The 24,396-nt window shown below is 40.8% G+C and overlaps 1 protein-coding gene across 2 annotated transcripts in view; it reads right to left on the reverse strand.

The window, feature by feature from the left end:
• The window catches only part of ctnnd2a (catenin (cadherin-associated protein), delta 2a), a 232,945-nt gene that overhangs the window by 35,303 nt on the left and 173,246 nt on the right, over positions 1–24,396 (reverse strand). For both annotated transcript variants that reach the window (XM_034212013.1, XM_034212012.1), the window contains exons 15-18: positions 21,370–21,556; positions 8,888–9,005; positions 6,085–6,267; positions 2,245–2,418 (exon numbers count right to left, since the gene is read on the reverse strand). In XM_034212013.1, the coding sequence (XP_034067904.1) occupies positions 2,245–2,418; positions 6,085–6,267; positions 8,888–9,005; positions 21,370–21,556 (662 nt within the window). The remainder of the gene's footprint in view (positions 1–2,244; positions 2,419–6,084; positions 6,268–8,887; positions 9,006–21,369; positions 21,557–24,396) is intronic.

Raw genomic sequence — 24,396 nt, forward strand, 5'->3', positions numbered from 1 at the left:
AGGGAAATCAGTGGAAAGATGGTTAAATGCATGAAAAGTAGCCTGGCAAGAGTAAAAACTGAAATAAAATAGTGTCCACACACCGCTTGGTAAAGACAAGAGAGGGAAAGGCATCAAACAATATTTAAACCATCATTGTTACTCTCTTATGACACTTGTTGGATTCCCCTTGTTAGGAACTCACTGTGTCCATGCCTGTGCATTGTGTGTCTGGTTATTTTCAATCCAGACATTTTCATTCTTTAACTGTCTTATTTTCATCATGCTGACTATTTTCTTTCATCCTGACAGACCAGCAGATTGTGTATCAAGTGGTCGCCGTAGAGAGAAAGGGGAAAAGAGACGGATGAAGCACAATGGGCGAGGTCGAGTGGGAGATGTTATATTCAGGGTCATTATGAGAGAGGCTGAGGCATTACACAGGCTAGTAAGTGATATACTGTAAGAGGGAGAATTGTGTGAACCAGAGAGAAGAGATCTGAGCTATGAGACCACTCTATCCTCCCTCAATTACTATCAAGGTACGTTTCAATTGACTACTCGTATCTTAAAGGCTCAAGTGCTGCGCCTTATGGGTGAACTGTGGAGGAATGGGGATGTGCTAAGTTTGGATAGACCTGGATATCTATCTACAGTATATAATCTACCTAAATAATAATGCGTTTTACTGTAGTGTCTATTTTGGTCTCTTTATTGAATTTCTCTTTGGTGAGAATAAAGTCCATCTATCTATCAATCTACAGTAGTGACATGTAAAGCTTACAGATTCAGGGTGTGTTTAGGGTTAAACAATGTTTTTCTTATCGCTTTAAATGGGCAAACTATGCTTCATATAATCATTTTAGAAAAAAATACCTTTGAGGAAAATAATCACAATCTATTTGCCAAAAGCGAGAGAGATATAAGAGATAAGTACACTCTCAAAGTCAGGAGTATATTCCAAATAGCACACACACGCACGCACGCACGCACGCACACACACACACACACACACACACACACACACACACACACACACACACACACACACACTTTGTCAATTCCACTACCAATGGAAACACTCACAGAATAAGTGAAACAGTTAAGACTGGTTTTAAACCCCCTTTTATACATCCTCATGGACCCTTCGTTTTATGGAATTTTATTTATTGTACTCTAACTGTATTTGTGTCATTGTGTTATGTTTCTTTTTAAATTGGTATTTTCACATTGATCTTATAAGATACGTTTGTTGTTTTTACATTGTTTTACATTGTGTTTGTTGACTTGTGAAGCCCACTGAGACAAATAGGATTTGTGATTTTGGGCTATATAAATAAACTTGAATTGAATTGAATATAATCAAATACAAACAGTTCCCACACACATTAACAGCCCCACAGAGACATCCCACAGTGTTCTTCCACAGTCAAAGTTATCACGTACAGCAACATAACCACAACCTTTTGACCCAATAAACACGTCCATCAACATTCCCACACAGCCTATTTACAACCAACAATGTCTGATGCACTTTCCCAAGCTCATGCCAAGATGAAGCCATGACACTTTCTGCTTTGTACCCTGTATACACCTCCCTCAAGGCTAGAGCTACCACTACTCTCCAATATGACCGCCTGACCCATTCATTATTACCATCTAACTGTTTCCATCACTCAGCTGCTGTTGAACCCCGGCTCTACTCCCCTGTGTGTTCAGGCTTTGAGCCTTTACATTATTACAGCAATTGCATTGCTGCTGAACAATATGATATACTATGGAACACATCAAATCATGGGATTGTGCTTGAAATATTTCAAAGTCAGCAGGATGGTGGAGTGAACAAATAGAACATTATTCTGTTGGATTCGGTCATTAAGCTGTTTTTCTTCTGCATACTGCGACTGAATCAGCCTCTGAATATGAATTCAAACTCAAACTAACCGAATGATCAGGGTTGAAAATGTTCGTGTCTGCACACACACTCAATCTGCCTTATTGTCACCATGATTTGTTCACCAGATATTTATCTGCATAAAAACCCCACATACACGCCTCTTTCCTATACACATGCGCTGGTTCGACAGATTTCAGGTATTTCACACATGCATTACAGTGTCGTTTGATTACCTGTTCGAAGGACCTTATGTTGAATCATATTTCCTATGATTTCACCACTAGTAACCAACGATGTGTGACAAAGAAGTACAAAGAAAAAGAAAAGATAAGACAGAAAGGTTGGGACATTTTGTAGTAATCCTTTACCTTCCAGCTGCCTGCGGCCAGGTTCTGCAGAGCGCCGGCTGCTCCCTCCAGGGTGTCGGGGTTTGAGCATTCAGACAGCAGGGTGAGGTACGGCTTGACGATGGTGGGGTGCCACAGCATCTGAACTCCTTTGGGGGGCTCCGCTGTGTCCGGAAAGGGGCCCACGCCATCCCACTGGGAAAGAGCACACAGAATGAACGGGTTTTAGTTTTTTAAAGCTAACTATCAATGGAACATTATTTCCAGCAATGGCAATTTAAAGTGTTTCAACTCTGACCACACCAAGCAGAAGCTGGGATTCCAGACCAATACAGCAGCATTCACAAAAGAAAGATAGTAGTGGATGCGTATTCTCATGTGTCTAAGTGCATGCATTACTACATCTCCACTCAGTACACCCTGACCTCTTCAAAAGAGACACTGAGTAAACCGCTCCCTGTCGCCTTGCTATTTAGAAGAGGAAGGAGACGAAGAAAGACGTGGGAAAGGGCAAACATTAGAAGGAGATGCATGTGAAAACAGAAATATATGAGAATGATTCACTCCAACATTCGCTTTGAGAAATCAACCTAAAGCTCCCACTCCCCTCTTCCCCTTTACATCCATCCTCCTCCTCCTCCTCCTCTCCACTAGAATGGAGTCCCTTGTGTTTGATCCTCTTTGTTGAGTGACATACCCACACCTCTCAGCTAACTCTCCTTCTCTCTCTCCTATTTTATTTCTATTTCTCTCCTGCTTCTCATTAATATCTTGTCCCCCTTTTTTTCTCCCGTTGATGCCTTTTCTCCAACTCTCCATTGACTTCTTTCTTGCTTGCCTCGCTCACTCCCTAATTTCTTATTCTATTTCCATCCTTCTCTCTCCAGTTCTCAGTTTTTCCTCTCCCTATCGACCTTCTCTGTTTCGCTCTGCTGCCTCCCCCCCTCCCCTGTCTCAAGGTAAACTATGCTAGTGTGTGTCTTCGGAGAGGTGTTGTGGAGTGTGTGAGGCTGTGCGTGTGTGTGCATGTTTTCATCTATACATAGATTCTCTGATCATAAAATCAAAGGCATATTATAAGTTGAAGTGTGTAGAGGCACTATAATAAGAGACATCAACTCGTTCACATTGGAGTACTCTCTGTTGCCTGGAGACATCAGACACACCAAATAGGAATGTATAATGTTAAATTGCGTATCTACAATTCTCTAAAGATTAAGCATAGCAAACTTTTTGAATGTATTTTTTCATTAGTGTGGGCAGAACTCAAATCCGATAAAAAGGCAAATTCCATACCGTCTTTCTAAATAATACTTTTTTTCCCTCTTAGAATATTCCAGATAGTGAAAATGTGTGTGTGTGTGTGTGTTCCAGTATCCATTAGGAGTGTTTAGGTGCAGTTCAGGCTCCCATGCTGCTCTTGGCTTTGGTATCTGAACCTCTAATAAATGATTAAGTAGGCTACATTAGCGTATAACTGAGTCTCTTTCTCTCTTTCAGTCCCTCTATCCATCTCTTGTTGCGCCATCCTTTACGAGCACACATCGTACCACAAGTCTTTCTCTCTGTCCTAGTCTCCTACCCTTTTCTTATTGACATGGTGCTTTCTGTATTACTGTCTATTCCTAAATGGATGCAAAAATGAATTTATAACCGTACATGCAAACACAGACAAAGAGTTCTATCATCTGACCTGATTAAGCTCTGAATTGGCCGTTATTTTGAGTAAAGCTGGAGCTCAGGTGGGATTCAGGTTTGGTTATTTTTTTAAACGTTATTTATAAATAATGAATCTCTTTCTGGCTCTTCTCTCTCTGTCTGTGTACATGGTGTGTGTCCATGTGTGTCATGTGCTTTAAAGGGGACCTATTATGCAAAATCCACTTATTCATGTCTTTTATACATAACCATGTGTCCCCTCTGTGGAAAGAGATTCTGAAAGTTTATATACTTTTTGTCCTGATCCCTTTATATAAAAAGCTGATCAGATTTTGGCCACTTTGTGATGTCATAACCAGGGCTGCACACAACTGGTGCGCAGGTGCGCATGCGCACCCCCGCCAAAAAAAGAGCACCGGATCATTTGAAAAAAGGCGCATTTGCGCACCAACATTGAGAGAGAGAGAGAGAGAGAGAGAAAAGAGAGAGAGATAGAAAAGAGAGAAGAGAGAAGAGAGAAAAGAGAGAGAGAGATATTTGCGAATTGCATAAGAACTGGTAAGATAGCAGGGTTTTCCACATAGACTTTACTTGGGCGTGCCGACCAGGTAGGCTATATTAACGGCTACCAAAGTATAATTCGCGAGCCATTTAGGTTGATTTTTTGTATCCGTCCGCAAGCACGACGGCATCTGCGATCCCTCGCTCTACCCCTCGCTATCGCGTGAAGGGTCTGCTTTATGCGCTCTGCACAGCAACCCCGCTGCGAGGCTCCGGCGAACAGTTCATGAGCGTGCTCACTAACGCACCTCCCCCCGTTCATAAAGTCAAGACACCCTCAAAAGGTACGGTTTATTTCATTTTAAGGATGCGCACCAAGCAACATCGCCAGGTGCTCCTTTGAGAACCAGGGCAAAAAAGTTATGTGTACCCCTGGTCATAACGATGTTTTTGCTCGTGTAATCATTAGCCAATCACCAACCAAGGTAACCCCCCCCACCTTATCACCCGAATCTCCTCCTAGAGCACCATTGTGTTATTTTTAACCAAATCTCTCTCAGAGGGTCGTGGGGAGGGGCTCCTTATTTTTATCTAAAGTAACAGACAGAGAATCAGCACTTTGGAAACAGGGCTGAAACAGAGGGGATTATGGGTAATGCTGCAATGATCTGATTGGTGTTTGGAGCCAAACACTTCAGAGACATGTTTTGTATATATCTGAGACCTGTGATATATTGATGAAAAACAGCATAATAGGGGATCTTTAAGAATATACCAAAAAGCCTATTGGGAAGAGGGGAAAAGACACAGCGTCTCAAATGTCAGTCCGTTGGGTCTTAATGACTCGACTACACTCTGTATTTTTGTCTTGGTTTCTGGACGGTGGATAATGCACACTCACAGTCTAGTCTAAGAAGTCTGCAGGGGATTGATTGCAGGAGAAAACCTGAGGTCTGCTCTCTGGAGAGAGAAGTCCAACTTTATATCAAAAATAAAAGACTTGAAAGCAAGGAAGAGGGAAGATAAAAATAAACTGAGATTGAAGAAGCTTTTTATGAGAAAAATTGAGTTAAAAAGTTTCAAACACATTTTAAACTACAGTACAAAGATTGGCATACAAGCCACAGCCTTTCAACTCAGCTTCCAAACAAGTGAGTGATCTGTGATTTTCATCTTTGTTTCCATCATTTAGACATGTCCCTGTTGAAGGCACAGCTGCTTCCTCCACTCTAACGGCGTTCCTGATTCATCATGAAAGTGGTCTTCTTTTTGCACCCATGTGTATAAATACAGATGGGGGGACAAATGAAAGTAAAAACCAGGATAAACAAGTGGAGACACATAATGAATGCAGATGCTTCCATACAATGCACAAGGGGCTCCCTGAATACTTTTAGTACGAAATGTATTTGAATCATATGCTATAGGCTTTGCAATAACATCATCCCAACGCAATTCACCGCCTATGGGAGCGTTGGGATAGAGTCTCCACCACCATCATCAAAACACCAAAGGAGAAGAGCCTGTTACCCCAGTAGAGTACAACACACCTCTGGAATCTGTGCCAAGAAACCTCAAAGCTTTTCGAGTCGTCCAACACCAAAACCTTTTGCCTTTATTGGAATGATTGAAGATGCATATATTGTATTCTTAGTGTCGATGACATCCATTTAGATCTCCATTGTTTTATTATGTCCTTACCTGATCAGATCCCTTCTTTTTCTTCTTCTTCTTGCCCCAGCAGCCAGAGCTCTCTCCGTCGCGGCCGTTGGCGTCACAGAGCAGGCCGTCCAGCTCTTCCAGCCCCACCTGCTGGCCGTGAGACGTCTCCGCAGCCAGACGGTACGACAGGTTCCTCAGGATGCACACACAGTTCTCCACAGTCTGTAGATAAAGAGAGTCAGGAGAGATGAAGCCAGGTAGGAGGGGGAGGAGGAAAAGGAAATGAAAATGAAATAGAAATACATTTTGTGTTTGAGATTTGTGTTTGATGCCATTTAATGAAACATCTCGCTTGAAAACACAAAGTCAAAGCGTGCTTATAAAAAAAACGCCCACTCTCACACTTTAATTTGATTGGCCTTCCACCCCCACTCACTAGCCAGACAGATAGAGCAAGTGAGAGACGGAAAAGAAAAATAGCCATTGTCTTACGGGAAATGTGCTTCTGTGTTTTGTTAGCTTTGACTTTGAAATGAGATTAGATGAAACTCAGGTAAATGAGGAAAAATAACAATACCAATATATTGTCACGCCCCATTAAACAGTAAGTTTAGAGGCGAACCCACCGCCGTGTGTGTGCGACATGAGAACAAATAAATCCTTCCAGTGTATGGTGTCTATGCTTAAGTGTGTACTTTCACAGAGTGTGTGTACTGCCTTGCGTATGTTTAGTATCATTGACAAAAGGGAAGTCACAGAGTCAACAGAGTGGAAATTAACAAAGACAAATCATCAATCTTCTCTCTCTCTGACCGTCGGTACACACAAAAACAACTAAGGAGTAGAATTGAACAGCCTCAAGAGACGCACCAAACAAAACAATGTCTCACTCCAGCGAGCTGCAGTCATGTCTGAAATACTATTCACATGCTATTATAGAAGGGAGTAGGAGAAGTAATCATCTATTTACAATTTACTTTGACATTTCATGTTTCGATTTGGTATTTCATATTTATTCGCTACGCTCTGTTCTTTCACCTTACGTGGTTTAGAGGCTAAAAAGACTGTTGATTGTTTTTTTAGATGAATATGTGGCATTTATTTTCTGTCAGTGGTCGAGGTCAGTTACTGAACATCAGCCCGAAAATAGAAATTCCACTGCCATTGATTGCGTAAGAATCTACAATATCAAACTCATAAAAGACCAAATGCATTTCTGTTTATGAAAGGATTTGTCCTTCTGACCTTGTGCTTCCTTCCCCACTGAGTTTTTATAATGTCTGTGTCCATAACATGCATCTGGGGCACTTTACGACATACATTAATGGTCTTGCAGCATACTTCTTCCTGCAGTACTAAAACACATCTAATGTTAAAAATCAACATCATATAATCTATAATATGTCAGCATCATATTGGTTTTGTAGGTAGATTGATGTGCTTAGTATAATAGGTCTTGTACCATCGTTTCAAATGACTGTATCTGTTAAGTTAATTGTCTCTTAGCTGTGTGTCAGTACATGCTGTGAAACCAATTTAAGTCTTTCTCACATCTGTGTAATTCCTTAAAGCATAATAGTAGTAATCTGTAGATTGTGTGTAATGGCACAATCGACCATAAAACATAATTGTCACATTACATGTAGTGCATATTCCTCTGATCTTGCACATTTATGTCTGGATCTGTGAACATGAAAGGCAAAGAGGAAAGAGCAGAGACCGTCTCAATGATCAAAATGTGAAACGTGGAGAATCCTGAGAGTGCTGGTGAAGGGATTTTATGTGAAAGCACTAACTGAGACCAAACTGATTATATAATAATATGGGCACATAAACTGGCAGACAATCAGGTATAATGTAACTTGTAAGCCAAACTTGCATTAACAACCTCATCTGGTGCTTTTCAGCAATATCTGCTTTCGACCAATGTCAAAAATAAAAAATGTTTTTGTATCTGCACAAAGTATTGGTAAAGTGGAGCTGGTGGTTATCAATCATATGCCTTTGACTTCTAAGGCTGTATTTGTCTATTGTCTATTTGTTTGTACAAAATGAACACACGGCTAATGTGCAGAACGGTTTCAGCAGTGACCACATACTGGTTCACCTGCCAATCAGTCTTTGTTACCGTGGCGACAGCAGTACTCCTATGGTGACTGCAGTCAGATGGTGAAGAGGGGCTGGCGGTTAAGCAGTGATTAAGGATGGCCATTTAGAGAGGCTGGGAGACGGGGAGACCTTGAGGAGTCAGCCATCCATAACACTGTGTACATAGTATTGACTGGCCAACACACACATATATACTCCACGACAACATCCTCACAAGGAAAATCACAACGGCAACATAAACCCGCTCAACTTTGCATACATGTTGATGAAGTAGAGTTGAAAACTAAAACTCCTCTCCCTTAGGGCTGCTGCCAATGAAAGGAAGTGCAGTCATGGTTGTTCTCACCTACTGTGAAGCAAGATAAATGTGTGTCTACAAGTGAGAGAAGGGAACAATGTTCTCTCTTGCAGCAAAACCTCAGGATTTATGGGAAAATACACATTTACTCTATAACAGTCTTTTATTACAGTGCAGAATGGGTCGAGGTGGAACGACAGATTAGAGAATGGATGAATTTATGCAGTCACTGTCAAGTACGTCATAAATACACAAGCCAAATGTCCACACACACACACACACACACACACACACACACACACAACACACACACACACACACACACACACACACACACACACACACACACACACACACACACACACACACACACACACACACACACACACACACACACACACACACACACACACACACACACACACACACACACACCTTGCTGTCGATCTCGCTGCTGCCCAGAGACGTCTGGATGACGTAGAGCAGAGCATCTGTCAGCCCGTCACACTCCCTCATCCTTCGTCTCGCCTCTTCGCCTGCGGAGCTTACATTCCTGCAACGCACACACATAGAAACACTGGTCAGAATATGTGTGTATGTGTTTGCCAAACAGAAAGAGAAAACACAAATGGGCAAAGCTAAGAGAGTTGGTGAGGAGTTAAGATAAGACGGGAAGACAGATGAACGAAAAAAAGAAAGCTGGAAACGAGAAGTGTAGAAAGACAAAGGCAGAGAAAGAGAGAGCAAACCGGGGAACACTGGCAGCTCTCCCTAAACTAAACAATTGAAACTGGAACATTGAAATTCTGGATACATCTCAATCTATGCCCCTGAAGGCTCGCTTCAATTTAAAGCACTTGACTAGAGTCCAAAGAAAAAGCAGCTTTAAACAGACGGTTGGATCCTGAACTTCCCAGCCGACACAAACACCAACGCTGCTTTGATCATTTCACAATATTGTACCGTTTATTATTAGGACATTTGCCAGTTTATGCACTTTTAATGCAGAATTTTAATTGAACTGAAGGTACAGGTGGGTGGCGCTGGGTTTTGTTTGGGTTTCAACCTGGAGCTGAGGCTCACTCAGTCCAAGACATTGACTCATTTTCCTATGTCAATATAATACATATGAAACCGAGGTGTGTGGCACGAGAGATTCAATATTGGATTGAATTTGCTCAACAAAATAAAAATAGACACAGCTAGATTTGTATGTAACTTCAAAAATAACATGATTTATTATCCGTTGACGAGAGCATAAGAATGCTTACACTGCAGTGACTAAATCTACAGGGTTTCATTATACATCTGTATGATTAATGTAAATTCATTAGGAATTACTTACACATTAACATATACTAAAACTAGTTACGATGGTCGATACTATAAAATATGCATGTATAAAAAGGTATATATAAAATGTATCAACCTGAATACATGCGTGTAAAGGAGACAAGCCAGAGAAAGGGGAGATCATTTTTAAAATGAATTTGTATTTGTGCTACATATATAATACGACAGGTTTGTACTCCAAACACAGGAAACTTCACACACAGGTTTTTGTCTTAGAAGTTCCTCAAGTTCACTTTCAAAGACATCTTTATAAACTCCCTCAATCGCTGCTCAAAAATAGGCATCACTGAAAGAGGCAAGAAATATTTCTGTGTGAGAATAGAGTGTGTATCGTTGTCTGTAGACAGACTTTAGGGAAATCAATATAAGAGCCATAACGGCACAGTCTGTGTGTCTTTATACTCACAACCACTCACCATATTTCCTCAGCAAAGTCGCAATGTGCAACATCAATTCTGTTCTGAGTCACAATGGAAGAGAGGCGTCCTCTAAAATGTTTATGACACAATATTGTCACCATTAGTGTATTGATGGCTGTAGTATGGGAACACGTTGCTCAGGTGAGGCAGGTGCACTTAAGTGGATGAGGTTATTACACGGTACATCCTCTGGGGGCCAGAATGGAGGGCTACAATTGTTGCAGAGATCACGACAAGACAACTATTGGCTGCCTCAGTATTCATTTATTTTCTGCTTTTAACGGAATACAAGACATGTATTACTCAGGACCCATTTTAATGATGTCTACTTGTTAAACTACACTATTGATCCATACGTTTGTAGCCTAACTTCTTTAATTTGAATTGCACAGGGACTAATATTTTGTGGCTAACTGTACTTGAACTTATCTTTATTTTCATACAGCCGTGTAGCTCATAGTGCTACAATGAATATCACTATTAAATAAATAGTTCAAATAATAATAGAATAAATAGGACAAGAGATAGAAAAAGTATTAATGCCAAACATTTAGACGTAAAAGAAGAGGTATCGTATGTAAATGACACACATACAGAAATGACTTAAAGGTTTTCTGAAAATGTCCCATGATGCTGTAACACATTTAGCAAAGTTTGCAAACATGTCATTATATATAGGTACTGTATAATACAACTGTGTGAATATACTGCCATGGCATTGATGTATATTATATTTGGTTTTAACACCATATGCCGCCTTATTCAGGAGGAGATATAGGTGCAGACAGCTGGCATAACAGAGGGCAATAAATCAAAGGAATTAACAAACCAATTACTGAAGTTTGTTCATGAGTTTAAACAGCTCCCTTAAAAGGTGAAATGTCAGAAAAACAGACGAGGCAGACAATGGAGGTATGAACGAGGAGACGACGTTATGGTATGAATGAATAAGATCATCCATCACATTGGCATTATAAAGAGATCACAGCTGTGCCACCACTCCACTCCACTCCATGAGGTCAATCATTTATTGTACTGATGAGAAAGAGAGAAACGAGCGAGAGCGACGAAGACACAGCAACTCAATTAAAACTTTGAGAGAAGGTCAAGTCATTTTCACCCGCCTTGAATGCTAATGGAGAAACAAGCACACGATGCAAATCCCGCTTAACAGAGAAAGATTCCTCCGTGAAAACACTTCCCCTTGACTGATGTTTAAGTACCAAAGAAAGAGAGTGGGGGTAATTTATTTAACGCTTCGCCTTAAACATGCTGACTTCTGAGCTTTCCATACATTTTGTATCTGACTTCTTATCAATGGATGGATAAAGGGACCCGGTTATGCTACAAAATATGTCAATGTCAACTTTAGAGACAGAATGATCCGACTTAGTACAGAAAGGGAACAAATAAATGAGGTTAAGGCACTTTTACTGATGAACCAACACTTTGCAAGTTGCTGCTTTTTTATCGTAAATCTCCAACGTTCACACACAGAGCCTTGATTACATGCATTACATGCCGTTTTCTCTTTCTGTGTTTACATAGAGATACAAAGGTGGAGTTGTAAGGCCTTCCCAATCAGCTTTCCATTTAATCTTTTATTAGACTAACCACACCATTTCATGCAAGCTCAGTTTGTCACTTAGTCAAACTTTGCTGAAAAAGTGGCTTTCATTTTCTCAGACCATGAGATGTAGAAGCATGATTCTGAAACTGTATGTCCTATTACTTTCCTTAATTGTATTCAACACACAATGTTTTCTTTTTCAGACTTAAAGCTATACAACTAGAACAATGACATCCATGTGGATTGGGCATCAATGCAATCAGTTGAAGGAAAGGGTACATGTGTTGACTGATTTCCTTCATGGCCTTGCTAAACAGCACTGGGCGATGACGTTTATAAAATACAAAGCAATTCTCAATACTTTTATGCTCCAAATGTGGCACATAGCATAGGTAGCTTTCAGTATATCTATAAAGATGTCCATTTACTCTCAAAAGACTCAAGGTCCATACAGCGCATTAGTTACGACAGTCCATGCTAATTTATGTGCAATCTTTTAAATACTTAGACATTCAAATATTCTGATGTTCTTGTACGATGTCATGTCCGCAATTATATGTTCTGCTTTTGTCTGTGTGGACACAATGCCCCACGGAGAGGAACATTGCCATGAGTGTGTTTGTGTGTATAGTGAGAAAGGGTGTGGGTCTGTATCTGTGTGTGTGCCTGTTGGTCTAGTGGTTCTGTAATGAAGCTTGACATATTGTGCCTTTCTACAACACGCCTCTCCTTCTGTGCTAGTTACTGGCAAACGCACAGAGGCCAGTATTTCTTTTGCAGAAAATAGCCTGCAAACTTTTTTCCCGAGTTTTCTCAGGTGTCCTTACATCTCGCTGTGTTGCTTCAAATAATATTTATATATTGCTAGCTTGTTTGTTTGAGTCAGCTTCCTCACTCTAACATAAGGGATTTATGGACCCTGGAAACATAATCTGAGCATATGGTTATCACTCGCAGAGAGGGATATGGAGAGATAGAGAGCAGATCAAACGGCATATTTCATAAGCAAATGAAGGATGAGTATGGATGGGGACATTTTTAGCAGTGTGTCTTTGCATCAACACTAAAAACACTTTGCTTTGAAAGCGCGTGTGTGCGTATGTGTGTGTGAATGACGTCCTTACATTTAACCGGTAATCTCTACTATTTAATGAGTCCATTAACACTTCATCTGATGTCACTCTTCATTAATCCAGCCTACCTCGTTAAATAATTACCTACTGAGCAAAAAAACACAGAACTTGATTAAGCATCCTATTCAGAATTTAAAAGTTGTTAACTTAGCTGAAGTTAAATAACAGGAGAGGGCCATTGTTGCCAGTGCAAACTCCCTACATGGTCCTAGAAAAAGAAGAAAACATGACTTCATCATATAATATCCATCAAGAGTCAGATGCTGGAATTTGTTTAAACTGACAAATATTTTCACACATGTCTTTTTAGGCAATCTATCTCTAAAGAACAGCATTTTTCTGAATCAGATTGTCAAATGTTCTAGTAGCCTGATTGGTGAATCTGAAAAGTAGCGAAGTGCCAAAAAGTTCACTAACAAGCTTCCTGGTGTCTGCAGGATCTGTCTTTACAGTCATTAAAGCATGGTCAACATTGACGCTGTTTTCCCACCAATTACACTGTTTAAAAGATAATAGACAGGTTATAAATGTTTCCTCTCCAGGGTATAGGGACTCCACTTCGAGCGATAGAATTACTAACAAAGAACTGCTAACAGAGCACTTATATACTAATAAAGGACTGGCTTATCTATAGCCAGTTGAGTAGCACTTTAAATGTTTGGCTCTATGAAACCTGATGTACTTATATGATTCTGTTTTCTTCAAGGTTGTGTCTTCCTGGTCGAACGCACTTATTGTAAGTCGCTTTGGATAAAAGCGTCAGCTAAATGTAATGTAATATATAGTGTACCTGAAGAAATCAGTTGGGAGTCACTGAGCAAATCACACGCTAGTCACTCTGTACAATTCTACTTGTTGAGGATTCGTGCAACATGTACGGGAAGGAAGTAAACACGAGTGAGTCTCAGGCTCTCTAGTGTTGCTCAAGGAACAAATGACCACTGAGTGACTTTGTCTCAAACAGCTGCTGTGTGGTAGCTCTGCACAAGTATCTGACCACTTGTGTGTGTGTGTGTGTGTGTGAGGCAGCAGTCGGTAATCAACAGAAAAACAAACTATTAATATCAATAAAGCAAATATGGAATATATATGGACTACTTATTCTTGATTCATCTAATCCATCACTTCATTGTGGGTGTCTGAAGGGAAGCAAACTGTAAGTGTTTATGAGTGGGTGATCCCGATAAGCAGAGAACTAACACACACACACACACACACACACACACACACACACACACACACACACACACACACACACACACACACACACACACACACACACACACACACACACACACACACACACACACACACACACACACACACACACACACACACACACACACACACACACACACACACACACACAGTGTATAGAGACAGCAGGTTGGCTGTAAACCAACAACCTGCAGGGAGGTAAACAGCCACTGAATGGAGGATATAGAAACCCTTAACAGGAGACAATGTGTCTGGCATGATAACACGGCATGTGTGTGTGAGCGGGCAACAGTGTGAATAGGGAGGGGCCTTAAATGCCCACCAATCGATTAGACAGCATATGGGTCCATCAGCATCATTAGCTGCTTGGCCCACGTTTTATATATTCACACACAAAGTAACAAACATGAAACCACATCACACTAGCACACACCCCGTATTTGAAACACCTGATGCCCTGACACCAGTTCATTCCCATTATCATATGCAACTCCCCCTTGCCGGGTGTAATTTCTGAGATTGATTCATTTAAACACCTTTGCTTTTCGAGGCAGGGAAACGTGTGCCTGCCTGAACACACACGCGTTTAGAGGGATCTATGAAGTACTCAGATCGTTTATTTAAGTAAAAATAGCTATATTTAATTGTAAAAATAGTACAAAAGTACATGGCATCAAATATACTTAAAGTACCAAAGGTGAAAGTACGCGTTATGCATAATGGCCCATTTCCAAATCATATGAATTAAAAACACTGGAATATAATAATGTATGCATTAATTTCATCCTGTAGAACTTATTTTAATTACTTTACATCATTCTGCTGTATATTTAAACCTATGTTTTAACATGTTTATGTATTAGTTGATTTATATTTGTTATCAGCTAATAACTTGAGTCTAACTAAAGTTAAAGGATGCATGTAAATGATAAACCAGATAAATGTAGTAGAACAAAAGTACAGAACATGTAGTAGAGAATAATAATAAAGTGGCATAACATTTAAATAAGTAAAGAACAAGTAACTCAAAATGTACTTGAGTAAATGTACTTTGTTACATTCCACCACATAGTGTACAAACATACACATATAGTGCACAGGGTACATGCACGCTCAAACACACACACACACACACACACACACACACACACACACACACACACACACACACACACACACACACACACACACACACACACACACACACACACACACACACACACACACACACACACACACACACACCACACACACACACACACACACACACACACACACACACACACACACACACACACACACACACACACACACACACACACACACACACACACACACACACACACACACAGATAATGGGAGAGGTGAGAGGTCTGAAATTGAGCTGAGGCACACTGGGACCTGAACACTGTGGCCTTGTGTCACTTTAACCCCCCCACAACAGACCGTGAGATAGAAAACCACCCTGAAGAGCAGCAGCAACACCTTCATTACTCTCTGTGTCTCCGCTAGGTTCTCTGAGATCCTGTTAGTCTCTCCCTCTCGTTGTTCACCATTTCTTCATTCTCTCTATTCTTATCTTTACAACTTTTCTTCTTCTCTAATCTTCTCTTCCTGGCCTTCTTCTCCTCTAACAGCTTTTATAATTTGATCTGTAGCTTCACAATGTGGAGCAGAGCACTGACAGCATCATTTATCTTTCCCCTACATCTTCAGGTACACAGTAAATTTCTCTGAGTAAAATTGACTCAAATTGAAGAAAATGTTACTCTAAAAATATTACATTTGGTCCGAACCTATATAGAGTAAAATGTACTCTTTGTTCAGAGTTGTATTTTAGAGTTCATTTTACTCTATTATGTGCTTAGATTTGACTCTGCTTAATGGTTATTTACTCTATGTAGTGTATATTAAAAACAACTCTACTGCTATTTTACTCATAATAGAAGGTAATTTTACTCCCAATCGAACGTCATTTCACTCCAACTAGAAGGTCATTTTACTCCCAATAGAAGGTAATTTTACTCAGAATAGAATAAATGAACCATAATGATCTTTATAATAAAAAAGGTCAATAAACCAAAGTGCTTAAGTAACACGAGTGGGCGTGTGTGAAGCTGACCATTGAGCGGCCCGACCAAGCAAGGAGGCAGAGAGTTAAAATACAACCCGGTGTGGGCATTTATTCATCGCTGTGGTTCATGATACACAGCCTCAATATGACGGTCTCACGTGAACACAGTCACCAGCAACAAGGATCTCACACACACTAACAGGAAAACAGAACCTAAATACACACAGGACTAATCAAACCAACAAGACACAGGTGAGGAGGGAGGAGAAACACAGGGCACCAGGTGAACACAATCACCAGCAACAGACAAGACGGGAGGGAGAACACTTTTCAAACTACAACAGGAAACAGAGACAGACAAACTAAAACATAGACAGATCGTGACAAATAGATGCATAAATGACAGATTCACATGCTTCCTGTGCAATGTTTTAGCGTGGAACAAAGTAATATACTTCGCCAATAATGAAGCTATATAATATAAGAGACCGAGATCTACGGCCCCAGAGATCACCTCCGTTACAGCGTGGTCATGGTTTGACTCCAATATAATTGAATCTGCATTTTTGATCGCACTCTAGAAGCTATGAGTAATAAATACACTCCAAAATGATTACATATCACTATTTCAGAGCAAAATAGTAATTACTCTGGAAAAAATACTCACCAATATTTCCTGTGTAGACACACACTGACAAACACACACATATTAAAGTCTTATAAACTCCTTAGTGTGTGAGGATATAATAGTTTTGATACAACAGTTAAAGATCTACACATGTCACTGGAAAAAACCGGATTATTAAGTCTTAAAAGTTTTAGGCTTTGGGATACACAAACAAATATAATGAACATCAACAATGTTCACATTTACGCGTTAAACAACTATTCACAAAACCTAGGAAGCATCTGCAGTCTTCTCTTGCACAACATTGAACACATTACTTTCCAGCGACGTGCAGTCAGGGGAGGCAGACTCACCTGTCATACTCCAATGTAACGGAAAAACAACTAAAGAAAAACTAAATAGTAATAATAATAATAACATGTCTCCACTGATCTGTGTTGTAAGTGTGATTTATGTATGATTCCAATCGCTTTTTATAGTCAAAATCATCATATTGGCCGAGCTCCGCTACAACTCCTACATGGGAGCGATGAGGAGTGAGGCAGGGACGAGCTCTGCCTCACGTAAGCCCACAGTAACTGGCTGGAGCGCGGGCACTTATTTTGTGAGCGCGCTCAAGCCAGTTACTGTGGGGTGAGGTGAGGCACAGGCTGCTTCTCAGGTCGATTAAATGAAATCCTTGCTTCCCTCACTTGCGTCGTTTCCCTGCGTTTAGTCCCTCCCACCAGGGAAGCATGGAGGGACGCAAGGAAACCACGAGAAGCAGGGAAATGAGTTTTAAGAGCAATGGGACGTCCTTTCCTCCGGAGCGTCACGTGAAGCGACGTCCGTTTGTGATGACGCTGCACAGCTGATCGTCTGACAGCAGCTCTGTCCCCGTTATTTCCACACACCCCCCCGCCTCTGTTAGTACACATTTACTGACACAAACATTAGTATCATCTGTTGTAGATCCAAATACATGAAATAAAATAAGAAGTCATTCTCAAAAAAGATAAACGCCATTCTTAAAATGTATAAACGAAAAAAGCGATCATGAAAATGTTTCCAATAAATGAATAAAAAAATGTTTGACCACTTTGTTGTTTAGATATATCACATATTTGTAACTAAATGATACATGAATTTAAACAAAACACAGTATAAACTGAGGAGTGAGTCCCGTGAGGTTCATGTATTTTCTTCACTCCGCTGGGGTATTGCTCTCATGTCAAGAAGCATCAGATCAGTGCATGCACTGCCTCGTCCAATCAGTGAGCGATACACAGTAAGGGGGCGGGGTGAGTATCTGAGGATTTCATCGGAGGATGGTCTGGTGGTTCCTCGGTTATCGCTCCTCCATGATCGCTCCTCGCTCCTCGATCCTCGGTCCTCCGGCAGAAATAAGAGCCATGGGACGGTACTCAAGATGGCGCAGGCAAATCAACTTCCGGTGAGACCGAGGACCGAGGAGCGAGGAAATGAAAATAGTCGACCTGAGAAGCAGCCCCCGATGAGCTCTGCCTCACCTCAGAATGCGTCACCTCACAGAAACTGGCTGGAAAGCGGGCCCTAAGCGCATGCCTGCACCATCTCACTGTAGGTCACCAATGTAATGTTTGTAGATCCCTTTATTACATTTATCCTCGCCATCCATAGTCTCTAAATAACTTATTTCACGTATATATGATATTTAGGCCCACTGGTCTCATCGTACAACGGCAATGAAAAAAGCACCAGGAGAGGCAGCCATAACCTCTGCCGCACTGAAGGGGGCGCACGTGAGCCCACAGGTTCTTGTTGCTACTGTTATTCTACGCAGAGACGGTAGACGCAAATAACAAGCTAGACTTTTGAAACTAGAGGAAGATAAGGAGGACTTTTACAAAAATGTAATGGAGATTGTTGTCCAGAAGGATAGCATGGACTTAATCTTCAAGTCAAGGTAAGACCACAATTGTAATGAACATGGGATCTTACTAAGAAAGAACAATCCAATATTTAGATTGTGGGTATCCTTTTGTTGAACAGTCTGTTTAAAATGAATCGAAGCATCAGACTAAAAAAGCTTTTGAAAATAACCGAACATTTCGATTAAGGTCAGAATATAATATTTGTAAATCTGACTCTGAAAGAGTCCGTGCCTCACCAGCCATGAACCTCACCGCACGTCACTGTTACTTTCAAAAAATTAGTTATTTCAAGTAAGGAAAAACATTTTCTTTCATTTTTACCCCCACTGGTATCTAGCCAGGCAGATGATGAGATTTTATTTCAAGAGTTTGACAGTGACAGTTCAGCGGAGTTACATTTAGTTTGTGACATGTAAATAATTGAAAAGAGACATTTGAAAAACTCAAAAAGCTCAAAAGGAGGAAAGCTCAAGAGGGCTTGGATGGGAATAGGTGTGTTGGGTGAACTAACTCTTTTGATTTTGACTCTCTCTTTTCTGGTGTCATGAGTGACACAAGTACCATTGCTAACTATTTTGTGGATTATTTTTAATAATGTGTCATTTAATTATATATATGGCTAGCAAAATGTATGCATTTACTCAACATCAGTTTGAATTTTGGACAGTTTACATTCACTTTTAGTATTGATCTTCCAGTGACAATAACCTATTGGTTTATCCTCTCAATTCCATCCACAAACAGTTGCAAAGCAAGAGTTATATCAGCACTGCAGCGCTCTGACTCATCCCAGCACAACACTCACCGACATTAGGACTTTCCCTTCGATGTAATATTTATTGCAAGCTATTAGTGGACTGAATTCGATTTATACAGGTGTTTGTGATATTGAGTTATTATGTATAATCATCTTGTCCTGTACCCCGGGCCCCATGGCAGTTCCTGTTCTGATCCATTAGAGTGCTGACAACAAAAGGCAGAGAGGTTTGTAATAGAAAACTAGCCTGGATTTTACCTTCCAAGCGCTTATTTAATTGCATCGAAGCAATGCACCTGGCACTGCAAGCTGTGGTTAGAAATTAGAATATATATCAAAGTGGTGCACGACTGTAGGTCCTCTGAGTTGAGCAACTATTGTAGTGCAGAAAACATACCTAATTTACAAGAGCTTTGAGGATGTTATACTGTTGAAATAAATAACATTTAGAATAGTGCGAGTGTTGACTCAGTCTCTCGTTGACTGGCAGGAGATTTATATTTGACTTGTCAGACAGCAACCAGAGAATTCTGCCTCAAAAGAAATTTGGAAAGACTACTATTTTCCAAGCGGGTATTCTTAGTGATTACAAATGGAACAATTACCTGAGCACCTGGGAGCCTTTGCTTTGATATGTTGCTTGCGCACACACGTGCACACAATGTAGCACCTTGCACACACACTTATTGGAGAACATACCAAAACCTGTTACCTGTAACATCTTCAGAATAGCTTTGAAATGCCTTTGAGAGACACTCAATAGCTTGAGATAAGCATGCATACAGCTTGAGAGAAGCTCTGCAAAGCGAGCGGGGTGAGGTCTAATCCAGAGCTGCTGCTGCTGCTGCTGCTGGGTGATGGAGGGCCGGCTCAAAGACAGGCGGCCGCGGACATGGAGGTTTTTTTCTAAACCAGTTTCAGTCCTCTGTGGATTTGCTGTTATTGTCTGTACTGTACGTAGGAGAACAGATGTTGGTGTATGGGATCAAGAGCTCCTTCTGTACTTGGGACATACTCGTAAAAAACTGAAAGTCTGTGCAGAGCAATCCACAAAAGGTTGAATTTCACCTTTTGTCAAATAATGCTTGGGATTATCTGTTCTGGATTTAACAAAGGATGACTGACATGTTTGACCATACAAAGAGCTAATGTGGCTACGAGGTAAAGGTGTATCGATTAACGCTATACTGGATGTACTCTTTAAACAGTTGAATGCAAATACAAACTTTTTCTTTGACTCAAATAGACAAATGTCTTCTAAAAGGTTATGTAAAACTGGCCTGTTGTGTGCACACTGTTAAAGTTTGTCCGTCTGATGAATCCATTTTAAGTGTGTTTATCAGTGATGCTTGAACTCCTCCGACCTCTGACAACTCAAATAAACAGTGTTCTACACGACTGTGAGTTGTCGTTCATTATTTCCAGCTTTAAAAAACGAACATACTTCATCGGCAACAAAAAGTCTTGACGCACAAAGAACTCGTACAATTGGAGGAGTTGTTGCTATGGCTCCCAGCACAAGTTAGTGAGGGAGAGAGATAGAGTGAATGAGTGAAAGGGAGATAGGGGAACAACTGTGCACAGAGTATTGTGTAGAGTTTATGAATAAATGCATGTATAATCACACAGCGGTGAACATTCAAAGGAGACAACATTCATTATCACACACAAAAGAATTGTCTCATTACGGAAAATCTTAGCAACAGAGAAACAGAAGAAAACAAAGAAGGCAGATTCACATACAGAGTTCACGGCTCGGTGTTGTACTGTTATGAATGAGTGTGAGATTAAAGAAGAGAAAGGAAGGCAAACAGTGCCTTGAAAATACTGTCAACTATAGGTGTGTGTGTGTTTGTGTGTGTGCTGCTGTTACCTGAGGCAGCCTGTAGCATTGCGCAGCACCTGCGAGGTGTGCAGATGGAGCTTGCGGTCGTCATGGTGATTGGGGGAGGAGTCCCAGTTGGAGTGGGGGATGATGACGCTGTTGGTCAGCACGGCCAGGGCGTCCTGGATGATCGGCATCTTCAGAGCATCGCATGACGACAGGTTCCACAGCACACCTGCACAAAGGCACACAGAAAGAAGTGTACATTTAAAGGTCATTTATTTTAACCATTATTTTGTAAAGGGTGTTACAGAAAAAGTGATTTTGTTGGTTTTCACCAATCAAAAATACTTGGTTACATTTGATCAAATTGTTTCTGTTTGCCCCCAGAGAAAACTTTCCCCCCCCCCATATAGTGTTTATTAAGTATTAAAGACATTTCGTTTTTTCTTGCAACTAAACTATCATGTGAAACTTTACGCCAAAATAAAACCATACCACATCTCCTTAACATCACCATTTTATAATGTTGACTGTTTAACATCCTGTCCAGGCTGCAATGTCAATTCCTTATTTTGAATCTCTCTTTTATTACTGCTCCTGTCAAAACGGTATTCTCGAAGCCCAGCTAAGTGAAGACAGTACTCTTTCCCACTTGTTAACATGTCTTTCATATGCACATATATTATGAAATGTGGTTCCATTAACCTCTCAGTCTTTTATTCAAGAATACAACAAAGAATAAAATAAAGTACAGAATATTTGTAAAATCTGACAACAATTTCTGTTGGTCCAGGCGGAAAGCCAGCTTTCCAACGAATGCATCACTTATTAACTGTGTTGTGGAGAACACACACACACACACACACACACACACACACACACACACACACACACACACACACACACACACACACACACACACACACACACACACACACACACACACACACACACACACACACACAGCACAACACTTATGTACGCTCCTGTATTGGCAAGTTTGTATGTACACAGGATATTTTCAATCACTTGCAAGAAAACACACACACACACACACACACACACACACACACACACACACACACACACACACACACACACACACACACACACACACACACACTTCTTGTCAGATGGAATACCAGATGCCTCTTTGCAGACGAATGACAGCGGTAGCCTTGTTGGTCAACTGTGACACACACACATTCACACACACCATCAGCATTCTTGCATTCAACATATGTTGAAAAGTCTCTGCTGCTTGCACTGGTCACCCCTGCAGAGAGAGCAAGTGCTACACACACAGATGTAGTAACAATGAGCAAAGAATATGTGAATCAGAGGGTGACAGGCATGAAAGACACAGAAATAGAAAACTAATGAGGGGAAGAGAGCTGGAGCAGTGTGATGGTTTAGGAACAGATTGAGAAGACTCATGCAACACCTTTTTATATGACACATTAAAAAATGCAGTTTTAAAGGTCACCGTCTTTCACATATCTTGTCTCTGAGACAGCTGTAGCGGGTCGTAGATGACAGACGTCATTCATTTGCACAGTTACAACACAAATAGAATATGGTCAATACTCTAGACATAATGTGCTCTGTGCAATAGACCATGTTCACAGAGTCTGTCAGCGGGCTGAGCGATGTCCTGTTCATTCCACAATACAATGTGCATCTACTGTCTCGTTAGATGCTAGCGCAAATGAAACAGAAGGGTGGCAGGGAACAGCCATTAGTGAATATAGATACCGTCTGTCATCTGAACAATAGCACTACTGAAAAGAAGCAAGAATTCATAAAGCTAAAAGGAAGGCTGCTTTGGAGATAGGATTGACATTTGACCTGCTTCTATACAATGGCAAATTAAAAGAGATGTTCTGGTTTAGAGACATAACTAAATTGTAAAAAATCCATTCACTGACAAATAATGGGAGTGATAGAGAGTCAGAGACCAAACTATGACACTATGCAAGACAGAGAGATTAAAGTGTGAGTGTGGGAAAAGTTAAAAAGAGAAAAAGAAGGCATGACAATCTGTGTGTGCATGTGTGTGTATGAGTTAGAGAAGCATGTGAGGACAAGAAGAGGAGGGTGATAATAACAGGATGACCTTGTATGCTGTTTGGCAGCAATCAAGTGCTCACACTGTATGGGTGTGTGTGTGTGAGGGGGGTGGGAGCGTGGCACTAATCAGCCTCTTGTTTCACATCTCGAGTCTCTCTCCTTCCTCTCATGGGCTCTTTTCAAACCAAGGTAAAAGCTCCATCAACAAACACACAATGGCAGACATATTCGGCAGAACACTTCACTTTCAAACATCTCTTTGTATCTCTCTTTTCACTGTGTTGGTCTACTTCTCAAGTGGGAAGGGTTGTCAGTGTGTGATTGCAATCAGGTCAAAACAGGGATGTGTGTTTGCGACACGGACATGTAATATCTCCTTTGGCTTCTCTAGAAAAGCACATACTGTACAGTACATGACAAAAACCAACGAAAACACAATGGATGTGAGGGGATGTGGTCATGTCATTATTTCGTAGACGGAGATGAAAAACATATTTTAACAGAAGGAGGATACACAAAGGAATAGACTCCTCAGTGTTTTCTAGGGCAAGGACATTTTGTCTGCCACCGTCTAACATTGGTCAAATTCAAGGTTAACACACACACACACAAGCTCACACTCACACCTGCCTGCTCTAGAAACATAGATCTGTAATGCTTCGCTAAGCCCAGTGTCCTTAAGAGTATACCATCAGCCAGCAGACAATGAAATCAGGCTGGAGTGTGTGTGTGTGTGTGTAAGTGTGTAAGTGTGCTTCCTCCTTCCTATCTCCCTCCTCTGAGTTCCCCTCAGACGCTTGACGGACAGTTTCCTCAGAGCTGGGTGGTTTGGGGAAATAGGGAGATGATTGCATGAATTCATGAATAAATGAGAGTGTGACTTGTATGGGGAGAGTGAGACCTGTTAGGCCTCAAGTGGCGATGTTTTATTAAACAGCCTTCATCTGTGTGTCTCTAAGTGAATAAGTTAGCTGTGGGGTCAGAGCCCGGTAATGAGAAAAA

The sequence above is a fragment of the Gymnodraco acuticeps genome, unplaced genomic scaffold (genome assembly GCF_902827175.1).
Source record: "Gymnodraco acuticeps unplaced genomic scaffold, fGymAcu1.1, whole genome shotgun sequence".
Lineage (NCBI taxonomy): Eukaryota > Metazoa > Chordata > Actinopteri > Perciformes > Bathydraconidae > Gymnodraco > Gymnodraco acuticeps.